The following is a 13106-nucleotide window of genomic DNA, read 5'->3' as shown; positions in this document are numbered from 1 at the left end:
GAGCGTATAATGACAAATTTTGTCATTATACGCTCCTGATATAATATATGTGCATACGCATATGCGTACATAGAAGAGTACATGTCATTGCACACACGCACGCTCGCTCGCTCACACACAGACGTGATGCGACTTGATGTGATCATAACGTACAAGAGCGCAAAAACGATATATATTTTGAATTGTAAATGCAGCGCATATTGCGCTTTTACCTGCAAAACATTCACCAACATGTAAGCGTATTTTCCATGGAATTTAGATGCGCACCGCTCAGGTGTACTGCATCCTACAACTGACCGTTCAACACAACAACGTGGAGTCAGTCTATGCACTTAGCAGGGCGTTGAAATTCGCAGTGAATAGATTCAAACAAATTTCACTAGAGGCAATATTATGAGAGAAGAACTTATATGGCAGGAGCAGGATGATGTTTTGTATATTCTAATAATACTTTACTTTTGTATTTCTTCAGTTTTACTCACTGGATTTAAATTTGAATTACCAAGGTCACACATATACACTGAAGCATTTACATATATATACGAACACATAGCAAATTAGCAATTGCCTTTATTGAGATACACAGAATTACACGTGGTCACATAAGCGGGCATGAAAAAAGCTACCACATGATAATCTAAGATGATATAAAGTGTACACAGACTGTACGTATAGTTTATTTTCTCGTGCATAACACAGCTTATGCTCTGACATACGGAGTAAATAATAAGCGCACAGTAAAATAATTATCCATTCCCGCCAACTTCACAAAGGGAACACCATATCTAAGATACCTAGTGCAGTGACGCGACTCTGGTGCTACCCAGCTGGCCGGCGTGTAAAGATCGCTCGCGATGCTTCACAGTAACCGCGATGTTTAGATGTTTGCGGGAGAATTGCGGTCAGGCCTGACGGGAATTCCTAAACAAACCGATACTTTTCACAATAGTCGTTACGATTGCTGATGTCCAGCCCCCACATGCCGCCAAAACCACGAGAGGCAAAAACGCTTTGTAGCCGAGTCAGCAATATATCGGCTGCCATGTATGATGTGTCGTGCCCATCCAGGCCTCTTGGCCTTTGGCTCCCTGGTAGATACACTAGACCTACACGTTAGACCGAACAAGGATGAACAGCTAGAGGATATCTTCGAGCGCTGAGGTGCAGAAATGCAATGGTTGCCTTTTTTTTTTTACTGCATTTTCATTGCATCTCCACATCGCGCAGAAATCTTGCCTACATGTGCGATAATTACACAAGCACGTCCGTGTCGTGGCGCCACCTGCAGGTTGTTTTTGTTGTTATTGTTCTTGTCGGTTTCTACCACACGCTCGGTTTCACCGGGACGGTTCGTATCCCTGGGGATCCATACCCTGTTCCATCAGCGCCACCGAGCTATCCCGCATCTTCTCTAGGAACCTCCGAAGTTCCTCCTTCTGGAATACCTGCGAGAATAAAGGAAGACCGTCAGTTTCTAGCTTCTGTTTCAATACCAGGCTACATGGCAGCAGCAGGCGCACTCGTACTGCAGCAATTTCTCGCCACGGTCAGGCTATTCATCATATCAGGAGTAAATCACAGTCGAATATTTTACACTGATTTACTCAATTAAACTCTGTGATGTACGCATTACTTGCTCCCGGTAATATATTACGAAATTCCTGGTTATAAAATACGAGATGAACGCCAACTCTAAAGAAGATTCGTACGGCCAAACGATCTGACAACAGCAAGAAATGATGAATACGTTCATTCAGCCTTGATGCCAAAAAAAATCGTCGTCATAAAAAGGTGTTTGGCGAGTATATCGCATTTTGCACGATTTACTTGTACGAATTATGTGCTAAGGTTGGTAAGCAAAAAATACAACAAACAGGGCAGGAGGTGGTTTGTCAGTGCACTCACACAGTTGCCATGAGAACAGCTGTGAGCAAAGAAACAGAGATTTCAATCTAGGCAATCATCGCTAGGAATGCTACACCAGCCATTAATCAATTGCAAATATCTAAATTCTATCTTGAGTGTATCTCAAGGTCACCTTAACAGTATAGTATAGTGCATGGCAGTATTGGAAGAACCGCTGGATTGCACACGTGGGCAGCAACGGGATGAAAAAAACGTTCTTCGATCGTGCTATGGTCGTTTTACGCCGTCCCTCAGAGAACAAGAAACGCATGCCCGCGCGCGAGAGACGTAAATCACAGAGCGCACCCAGCATTGCTGGTCTGCTAGGTCATGCACGTGCATCCGCCGCATGCCACACCGTGTTTCGGGTGCACTTACGTGCAATTTCTTCGCTGGTTTTCGCTTATTAGTTTTACATGCCGATTCGACCACTATGAGACTTTCACTAACAGAACTGCTGAGCTGCGTTACTGTGGAAGAGTGGTTACTGCCAGATTACCCATGATCGAGTTCACTCGCTACGCCGCATAAGTGCAAGTTTTTCAGATTTTCCGGAACGTAAACTTCAACGTGTTTACATGTTCGAAACCGTGTGGAAATGAAGGGCTACTGCGTACTGTTGTGGTTTCCTGCATTCTTACTTCAGGCTTATTGAGACCCCTGGGCGAAAGGTGCACAGAATGCTCATTCTGGTGGCACCGTCTTACACCCACGTGCACACGCACGTAAGCAAGCCCTTACTCACGCCCACAAGCATGCACAACCTATCCGTCAATAAAGTGATATAGCGACTCTCTCTTGAAAATTGTTGCTAAGGCAGTCAAGCCACAGAGTTTACACCCGTTTTTCCAAATTGTTGACTTTGAGGCACTTTGACACAAAGCATCATAATTTAGAATTGATGATTGGTCGACTGACTAACTAATGCTGCCTGTCAATTATGGCAGGTGGATAGGTAAACTTAGCGAAGCACCTCGAACGTGTGCCGTGAAGGCCTGGACAGTCTCTAAGGACAAAGATTGACTATACTACTACCCCGCAAAGGTTCATTTAGCTTACGAAATGACACCATCCAGCTATAAAGTTAGCGATGAATTACTAGTTCCAACTAGTAAGTCAATGGTAGTAACCTTAAAAATAAAGTCGGACTAGAAAAAGGAAAAAGAACAAAACGGAAACGTCTGAAAAACCCACCCAGTCCCAGTTTCGATAATTTCTGATTTCTACTAACCCAACCCAAACGAAACCAAAGAAATGATCCAACCCTCCTCGATAGTTCGTGTACCATTATCCAAAACAAAATTACACTTACAGTTTCTTATACGCAGTGTAATGAGGTCCGGTCTACGAGCAAAAGTTAATATTAGGGACTAATTTTAAGACTAATGTCGTTTCGGTCAGTCGTTCGGGCGGACGGCCGGTTGGGCGGGCGGTAGGTCGGACGGACGGCCGGTCGGACGGACAGGCGGTCGGGCGGGCGGTCGGTCAGTCGGTCGGTCGGTCGGTCGGTCGGTCGGACGGTCGATCGGTCATGGTCGGACGGACGGTCGGTCATGGTCGAACGGGCGGTCGGTCATGGTAGGACGGACGGTCGGTCATGGTCGGACGGACGGTCGGTCATGGTCGGACGGGCGGATGGTCAGTCGGTCGAACGGTCGGTCAGTCGGGCGGTCGGTTGGTCGGACGGTCGGTCACAGCCGGGCGGACGGTCGGTCGGTCACAGTCGGGCCGTCGGTCGGGTCCCCGTCGGCCGTCGGGCGCGGGTCCGCGGCGTCGGCCGGTCCACAGTCGGTGTCGGCGCGGCACGTCGGTCGTCGTCGTCGGCAGTCGGTCGTCACAGTCCGGCGGTCGTCGCGGGGTCGGTCACAGTCGGTGCAGCGTCGTCACAGTCGGCAGTCGGCGTCCCACAGTCGGTCGGTCTGTCTGTCACGAGTCGGTCGCGACGGATCGGCGGCGCACCTGTACAGGCTGGTGATGCGAAGGCGATGACAGCGCGAGCTGTAGACACTCGCGTGCTGCCCCGTGCCGCTCATCCAGCGTGCAGCAATACGTCACCGCGGGATGCACAGCGCCACGCAGCCAGCTCCATCGGTGCACGCCTCTCCTCTGACCTCGCGCCTGCGCGGCGCCGAGAGAAATAGGGGGGGAAGGGGGGGGGGGGGGGGGGGGGCCGAGGACACGTTAGAAAATGATGGCGATGAGCGAAACTGCTAAAAAGTGCTCTTGTCACAAACACACTAACACCCAAGAGATCAGAAATCAGAATTGACTATATAATAGAATTATATATATATATATATATATGTATAAATACTAACAATATATTAATTATAGATCACATATGACTTATTGTATTAATGAGTAGCGAGATTCAAGCATGTATCAACTATATAATATATGAGTTATTTTGAAACGTGTGTGTGGCTGCGCATGTGTGCATGCATTGTAGTGTGTCTGTCTGTGGCATGCGTAATGAGATGTGTGGCAAGAGGAAGCACAAGCCGTACACTGCCTCCCTTGCACACTCTCACCTTGCATTGGTCAAGTAAAGGCAATTCAGCCAGCCATACACTGTGTGGTGCGTGCGTGCTGTGTGTGGCCGTGCGTGCGCTGTGGGTGTGTGTTGTGTGTGTGTGCCCGTGCTGGCGGGCGTGCTCTGCGTGCGTCAGTGCGGCGTGCATGCATGCAAGCATAGCAGGTGTGCGGCACGTACGTGTGTCTGCATGCAAGCAGCGTGGTGTGCTGCACGTGACGTTGTGTATGAGTACAAGTGTTATGCATGCGTGGAGTGGTATGCATCAAGGTGAGTGGTGTGCTGCACGTGAGTGTGTCGCATAAAGTGTATGCTGCGTGTGAGTGGTATGCATGGCGTGTGAGTGTTATCATGCGTGTGAGGTATGCATGAGTGGTGTCATGCGTGTGAGTGTGTAGCAGAATGTGTATGCATGCATGTGGTTGATGCATCCGAGTGTGTCTGCATGATGTGTAGCATGCGTGTGAGTGTGTATGCATGCGGTGAGTGTGTATGCATCGAGTGTGTAGCACGCCATGCATGTGTAATGCATGCCGTGTGAGTGTGTATGCATGCGTGGAGTGTGTTATGCATCATGCGATGTGTATGCATGCGAGTGTGATGCACTGCGAGTGGTATGCATGCGAGCGGCGTGAGTGCATACAACGAGTGTGTATGCATGCGAGCGTCCGTGTTGCGCGTGTGAGTGGGTATCACGCATGCATGGTTAGCATGCGAGTGTGTATGCATGTCGTTGAGGGTATGCATGCGTGTGAGGGTGTAAGGCCTGCGTGTATGCCAACCCATGCATGTGTAATGCATGCGTGGAGGTTGTATGCATCGTGTGAGGGTATCTCGCGAAGTGTGGTTGCATGCTGTGAGTGTGTAGCATGCGAGTGTGTATGCAGCGAGTGTGTTATGCATGCGAGCGTGCGTGAGGTCATACAAGTGAGTGTTATGCATGCATGCGTGCGTGTTTGGCATGCGCGTGAGTGTGTAGCACGTCATGCATGTGTATGCATGCGCGTGTGATGCTGCGTGTGAGGTGTATCATGCGTGTGATGTTATGCATGCGTGTGTATGCACGCATGCAGTGTATGCAGCGAGTGTGTAGCATGCTGTGAGTGTGTCGCATGCTGTGAGTGTGGTATGCATGCGTGGAGTGTTATGCATGCATGCGAGTGTGTATGCTGCGAGTGTTACTGCATGCGAGTGTGTAATCATCGAGCGTGCGGATGTGCATACAAGCTGAGTGTGTGCATGCGAATGCGGGCGTGGTTTGCATGCGCGTGAGTGTGTATGCCACGCATGCATGTGATCATGCGTAGTGTGATGCATGCGTGTGAGTGTGTATGCATGCGTGTGAGTGTGTAGCATGCGTGTGAGTGGTACGCATGCCGAGTGTGTAGCATGCGTGGAGTGGTATGCATGCGTGTGAGCCGTGTATGCATGCCTGTGAGTGTTACGCATTGGCGAGTCGTGATGACATGCGCGTGAGTGTGTATGCACGCATGCATGTGCTATCATGTCGTGTGAGTGTGTATGCATGCGTGTGAAGTGTGTATGCATGCGTTGAGTGTGTATGCATGCTGTGTATCATGAGTGTGTATGCATGAGGTGTGCATGTGCTGAGTGTGTAGCATGAGTGTGTATGCCATGAGTGTGGTAGCATGATGTGTTGCATAGTGTGTAGGGCATGAGTGTGTATCATGCGAGCGGCGTGGTGGCCATGCACGTGAGTGCGCGGCTGCACGTGGCCGTGGGCATGAGAGAGGCTTCTCACCCCCCTCACCTTTGGCCGGTCCCGCATCCAAGCCGCCCATGAATCTGACAGCACGTTGTGCCCACCGATCGACGTGGCCGGCGCGTCTGCATCTGCAAGCGACTCGCTGCCACGCGCTCCGCCCATACTGACGCTGCGGTGCTCGCACGCCACGTCGTGAACGTACAAGCGCCACTGTGAGCGCGGCTTCGACGGTGCGCCGTGGTGGCAGTACTGGAACCAGTCGTTGAACGGAGTCTGCGCATCCTGCCAGCAAGGAAGCGGGTTGAGAGCCTTAGCATATATATATATGTGTGTGTGTGGTCGTGGTGTGTGTTGGGTGTGTGTGTGTCTGTGTGTGTGTGTCTGTGTGTGTGTCTGTGTGTGTGTGTGTGTGTGTGTGTCGGATACGAGGGGGAGACCTAGAGTATGATTTGCTGCTTACAATCCTACAGCCATTATCGCCATCCTCCTCCTCATCATCATATTGCGAGAGGTAAATTGCAGTGCCACTCAAAGTTTTTCTGACTGTCGGTTTCTGTGTAACTAACGTAGGGGGAGATGATAGATACTGAGGCTTGTTATTCTACGCTTGCGTTACACACGAGTACCAATCCGCAACACCAGCAGTATTTGAAACACACACGCACGCACACGCACACGCACACGCACACGCACACGCACACACACACACACACACACACACACACACACACACACACACACACCGCACACCGCAGGTGCACACGCACGCATGCACGCACGCTACCGCCGAGATCTAAAACATAGTCAAATACGTGTTAGCGGACACGTTGTATAAAGGACGATTTTCTTCTCGGGTTTCCACGGCGTTGCACACTTGTGAAGAGACAGATGTGCCACGCAAGCTATGGCGGCGCTAGGACATTCACCTACCAGGTAGGCCTGATGGCAGAGATACTCTCTGACAGCATTGTCATCCTCAGCCATCAGGTCGTCGGAGCCCGTCTCGATCCGCGTCTGCAGGACGATCAAGTCGATCGAATCCGGCGGAATCTTCCGGAACACCTCCCTCGCAGCCGAATGCTTCTTCAGTGCTAAACAACGTGAAAAGCCGGAGTAAATTACAGATAGCAGACAAATGAGAGGTACGCAAATGTTTGTTCTGGACTGAATAGCATGACAGGGTGATCATAGATATGTGAATACTCAGGGCCGCGGCTGAGGTGGAGATAAGAGAGGGGGGACGCTGTGCCATAGGTTTTGGTGAAAAATAATATAAAAACCTAGTAAATGTTAATAATCTTAAAATACGTGTGAATTTTTGCCTAGTTGCTACACTACGCACACTGACTAATGTCTACAGCATGTGGATTTACTACTCCGACAACTGCTTTCATCACTATCTCGTTTGTAATAGAAAAAAACTCATCATCGTTCCACGACTGTTTACAAACACCTCATTCGCCAATCACCAGTAAGAGACCTCGCTCTAAAATCTGTACCTATAAAAGTCCTCATAACGGCATTCGCTTGTTTCATGGCTTCGGCACGCTGTGATTCGTCGAACACGAGCCAATCAATCACCTCGATCTTCTGCCGATCCTCCTGTGTGTGACAATTACGCTAATAAATCGTCAACAATTAACAATCAAGTGGTCCTAATTAATACAACCGATGAGCAAAAACAAAAGCTATAAACTTGTGCATTATATACCATGTATACCACGTGTTATGTACCACATCAATGCCACGGCCTAAGGAGCCAAAGTTGATCCCAGTTGCTATTAGTTAAGTTAGTCAGAGAAGTCAACACTACCGAGAAGTTATTCTCGCTACATTCAACCTCGCGATCCTGGACAGAAGAGAATCACGATCGCAAACGCCTACATGCCCGATGCACCCGAAAACTCCCGAGAGTGACGGCACCGCTGCGAATGTCCGCCGCAAGACGGCGCTACGTACGTTGGAGGTTGCAGCCTCGAGGGCGGGCGTCTTGGCGGCGTCGAGTGTGAGGGTACAGGTGTCGCGCGTGCGCACGACCTCGACGAGCGTCTTCGTGATGAGGGGAACGTCGAGTCCAGCGTCACGCGCCAGCGTCAGACAGTGCTGCCTCTCCTCCCGCTCGCTGATGCCTGAAACGCACGCGCGAGAGATCGGCATTAGCGATCGCAGCGCCATCTATGTTTTCACGCGAAAAATGGAGACGATGAAAACTCGTTTAATTCCGAAATGCACGTGGTCGTCGATAGCGACCGCAGCGCCATCTATGTTTCCGCATGAAAAATGGAGATGACGAAAACTCGTTCACGCCTGAAATGCGTGTGGTCGTCGTTAGAGATCTATCCACCTAGACATCGCCAGCTATGTGCATATTTTTGTGAAAAACTGAGACAAGGAAAAGTCGCCAGCGCCGGAAGGTGAGCGTGATCATTGTTAGCGATAGCGACACCATCTACACCCATTTTTCACGGCAACTAGAGACAATGAGAACACGGTCATGCCTGAGATACACGCGAGTGTATTTAGAGATCGCAGCGCCATCTACACTAACATTTTCATGAGAAACAAATGAATTGGTGAAATAAAATGAAATAATGAACTGATTTGTGACAGAAAGGTGTTTTTTGTTAGCGATGACAGCGCCATCTACAGTGCATCACCTGCTGCAGACCTGAAAACGACCACTCAAGGAGAATACCAAAATCGGCCTTTATGTCCACGTGACCGTTCTACAGAGATGTATACCCTTCCTTGTATAACCTCCGATAAAGAAAACAGACTTGACCACGATACCAACTGATGGCAATCAGGTCAGGCTAAATACGAGCAGTGCTAACTAACGACAGAGCAACGAATCCCACGATGAAACTGCCAATGAACGGCGAAACCGTCATTGGAAACAAAAACGTCGTCATGGCAACCGCAAGCAAACGTACCTTCGAGGAATTTAGCGTACCAGGCAACCTGACGCTCCTGCGGCAGAGTTGACGTGTAAAAGGCGACGAGATCCTTGTAATCGCACTCAATGAGAGCTTGCACGTAAGCCTCGAGGATGGAGATGCACAGGTGTTCCTATATAATCACAATCACACACACACGCGTACGTCACCATCTGCAGCTGCAGGCAACAATGCTTCGATAAGTCATAGTTAAAAATTGCGTCGAAGAAAATTAGAATATATTTGCCACGTGACACAGACGTACTTCTGTACGAAATCAGGTAGACAACCGGGAGCGCACATAGAACCTGGCGCAGGGGTAGAAATTAGTTTGAAAATTTACAGGCCAGCCCGGCCAAAAGGTAAGGGATTTTAGAGGCCCGCCAAGCAAATTTCACAGGCCGGGGACGGTTTTGCATGCTGGGGGTGGATTCCCTACGTGCCCGTCGAGCTCGTTAGTATTAGAAATGTCAGGCCCGAGCCTTAAAATACGGGCATCGGGCCCCTTAGGATTTCGACCCATGCTGGCAGGTATTATTTACCGGCCGCCTACCTTCGTCTTGGCGCCGATCGTGCGCAGGAAGAGCACGAGGTGGGCGAGGAAGCGCAGCAGATGAGCGGGCGGCCGCAGCGACACCCAGTCGGCCGCCTCATCGACGAGAGTGTCTGTGTCACCGACGATCACGCAGCGCTGCACAACGTGGAACGGCTTCGTCGCCTGCTCACGGATCGTCTGTGCGGCGGCGAGAGAGAGACAGAGACAGAGAGAAAGGCAGAGAGAGGCGAGAAGTCGAAACCCATGCGTCAAGAAACAGTGCTGCCCCTCCTACCGTCGATCGAGCGTTGGCCTCTTAAGGCTACAACCGAAACTCATTCGCCGGAGGTTAAAGGAAAGCTCATCCGATAAGCGACAGGCACCGCATTAGTCTTAGACTAATCGAAAGGAACGAAATGGAAAATTAAGCGATCGATCAGCGCCAATCTAATGTTTTCACGGCGAGAAAATGGGAGATCGATGAGAAACTCGTTTTACTTCCGAATGTCACAGTGGTCGTCGATAAGCCGACCGCAGCGCCATCCTAATGTTCCGGGCAGGGAAAAAATGGAGATGACGAAAACTCCGTTCACGAGGATGGTGAGCCTGAAATGCGTGTGGGTCGTGCGTTTAGAGATCTTCCACCCTAGACATTCGCCAGCTTGTGCATAGGTGGTTTGTGAAAAACGGGAGACAAGGAAAAGTCGCGTCAGCGCGCGGAAGGTGAGCGGTGGATCATTGGTTACGGATAGGGACAAGGCCATGCCTCAAGCACCAATGTTGTTCACGGCAACTAGGAGACAATGAGAACACGGTCGCATGAGCGTGAGATACACGCGGGCGGAGTGTATTTAGGTGAAGAGATGCGCGGCAGGCCGGCCATCTAACACTACATTTTCATGAAGAACAAATGAATTGGTGAAATCAAATGTGTTGTTTGTGTTTTTTTGTGTTAGGCGGCGCGATAGACACGCGCCGAGTCTACCAGATGGCAGTCACCTGCTGCAGACCTGAAAAGCCGACCACATTCAGGAGAATAGCCAAAATCGGCCTTTATGTCCGACGTGACTTTCTACAGAGATGTATACTACCTTGACACTTGTAGGAACGCGGTTAACACGATAAAGAGAGGAACAACACACTTGACGGCACTCCGGGCGGCAGAGAATCACAGGACAACACTTTCTGCGATAGAAATGACAGGCTCACTACCGGCCCGTAAATACGAGCAGGCACTGCTAGACTAACTCTCAAGCAGAGAAATGGAGAGCGAGTCCGCGAGCACGAGCGAGGCACAGAGATCTCCACGATATGAGTTATGAGCGGCCAAATCGAACGTGCTGAAGACTGGCAATGTAGGAAACCGCACACAATGCGGTGAAGTAAGAGTCAATTGGGGAGCAACCGCACGCGAACGTAGACGTACACTTCTGCCTCTCGACCGAGAGTATGTTATATTGCAGATCCAGGGTTCTACATGCTGAACGCTTCTACGGCTGCAGTAGTCTTGAACCGGAACCAGAAGACACGTATCACAGAGATCGCTTCGGTGCTCAATAGAATTGCCAATGTAGTCAGCGCACTGCCTCAATGAGAGCTCGCACGCGAACGTCCTATCAGAGCACCAGCACGTAAGAGTGAGTTGCACACACACTGGGCGAAGATCAGCTTCTAACTCACTCATGCATGGAACATATTGACAATCCGCCAGCACCCTATGATTGGCACCGCCGCTTAGACGTGCAGATCGATCAATTCGCGTTGAGCAGCTTATGGAAGCAAGCAATGCTTTGTGAGAGAACAGAATCATGTTTATAAAATTGCGAATCGAGCAAGACAAATTAAACATATAATCGCGTCCCGGACCGAGCAAGGACGTACTTCTGTACGGAAATCAGAGTGAGAGTCATCGCGACAAGGCTGAAGCGCACTATAGGAAACGGTGGCGGCAGAGAGTAGAAGTATTAGTTTGATAAATTTCTACAACGGCCGACACCGGCCCGAAAAAGTTAGAGGATACCGATTGTTTAGAGGCGGCCGCTCGACGACAGGGAACCGGACGACACCCAAATTGGAGCAAGGGCCGAGGACCGGCTTATTTGACACTCTGTTGGGAGTGGAATTCTCATTCATGAAGCGGGCCTTATTTTTCGAGTCTTACCTCCGCGAACTGGACGTGCGAGCTCTCGTTAGAGAAAATATACACCGCAAACGAGACGGACCATTGTCAAGGTGCCAACACGAGAGGCCCAATAAGAGACAGAGATGATCGCAGGGAGGCCAATACACGAGCCCCAGCGATATAAGCTAATATCGAACCAGCTTGGGAAAAATCGCTCACACTATGCTGCGAGGCTATGATAGGAATATAACTGAGGAAATCGCTGCGAATTGGAAGAGAGGCCTCGGCTACCTACCTTCGAGCCGTGAGCGCCCACGATCGCCTGCATCACAACAACGGAGTTAAGCCTCCGGAACTTTTTAGAGACAGACAATCGGGAAAAATGCTTGAGTGGTCAAGAAACATTCGAGTCAAGAAAGACTGCCGCAAAAGACAGGGATGCAGAATCAAACAAGAGACTCAAGCCGAAAAGAGCAGCGAGTGGGCCGAGCAAGCGCCGGCACCGACTGCGCCGGGCGCGCGGCGCACACCACGTCGTGGCCGCCATCATCGACGAAGAGTGTCTGTGTCACCGACATGATGCAGCAGCGCTGGCACACGTGGAGTAGCGGCTGCATCGTCGCCTGCTGCACGATACGTTCTTGTGGCGGCGGCGAGAGAGAGACAGAGACAGGAGAGAAAGGCAGAGAGAGAGAGAGAGAGAGAGAGAGTGAGAGAGACGAGAGAGAGAGCATGGACAGGAGACCCAGAGACAGAGAAGGAGAGAGGCAGAGAAAGAGAGAGAGTGAGAGAGAGACGAGAAGAGAAGAAGAAAGAGAAGAGAGAGAGGAGAGGAGACGAGCAAGAGGAGAGAGAGGAGGAGAGAGACGCAGAGGAGAGAGAGGGAAAGAGAGACAGGAGACAGGAGAGAAAGGCAGCAGAGAGAGAGAGAGATGAGAGAGAGAGAAAGAAGAGAAGAGAGAAGAGAGAGAAGAGAAGAGACAGAGACAGAGAGACGATGACAGAGAAAGACGAGGAGAGAGAGAGACAGGAGAGAGACGAGAAGAGAGAGAGAGAGAGAGAGAGGGAGAGAGAGAGAGAGAGAGAGAGACAGAGAGCAGAGAGCAGAGAGGAGACCCAGAAGATGAGAGAGAGAGAGAGAGGAGAGTAGTGAGAGAGAGAGAGAGAGAGAAAGAGGACGAGAAGAAGAGAGAGGATGAAGAGTAGAGAAGAAGGAGAGTGGAGAGAGAGCAGACGGAAAGAGATGAGAGAGAGAGAGAGAGAGAGAGATGAGAGAGAGAGAGAGAGCAGAGAGAGAGATGAGAGGAGAGAGAGAGAGAGATCGGGAGAGAGAGAGAGAGCACCGATAG

At 50.3% G+C, this 13106-nt stretch overlaps 1 protein-coding gene across 1 annotated transcript in view; it reads right to left on the bottom strand.

The window, feature by feature from the left end:
* Positions 1-559: 559 nt before the first annotated feature.
* Positions 560-13106, bottom strand: part of LOC106810115 (nuclear pore complex protein Nup107-like) — a 21815-nt gene continuing 9268 nt past the window's right edge. Inside the window, exons 17-23 of the mRNA XM_014813390.1 lie at positions 9654-9833; positions 9098-9233; positions 8124-8293; positions 7664-7766; positions 7095-7255; positions 6210-6446; positions 560-1544 (exon numbers count right to left, since the gene is read on the bottom strand). Of these exons, the coding sequence (XP_014668876.1) occupies positions 1338-1544; positions 6210-6446; positions 7095-7255; positions 7664-7766; positions 8124-8293; positions 9098-9233; positions 9654-9833 (1194 nt within the window). The 3' untranslated portion in view covers positions 560-1337. The remainder of the gene's footprint in view (positions 1545-6209; positions 6447-7094; positions 7256-7663; positions 7767-8123; positions 8294-9097; positions 9234-9653; positions 9834-13106) is intronic.

Source organism: Priapulus caudatus, unplaced genomic scaffold (assembly GCF_000485595.1).
Source record: "Priapulus caudatus unplaced genomic scaffold, Priapulus_caudatus-5.0.1 Scaffold411, whole genome shotgun sequence".
In the NCBI taxonomy this organism is placed as follows: domain Eukaryota; kingdom Metazoa; phylum Priapulida; class Priapulimorpha; order Priapulimorphida; family Priapulidae; genus Priapulus; species Priapulus caudatus.
The sequence above is the reverse complement of the archived record's forward strand: the minus strand, read 5'-3'. Positions and strand labels throughout refer to the sequence as shown.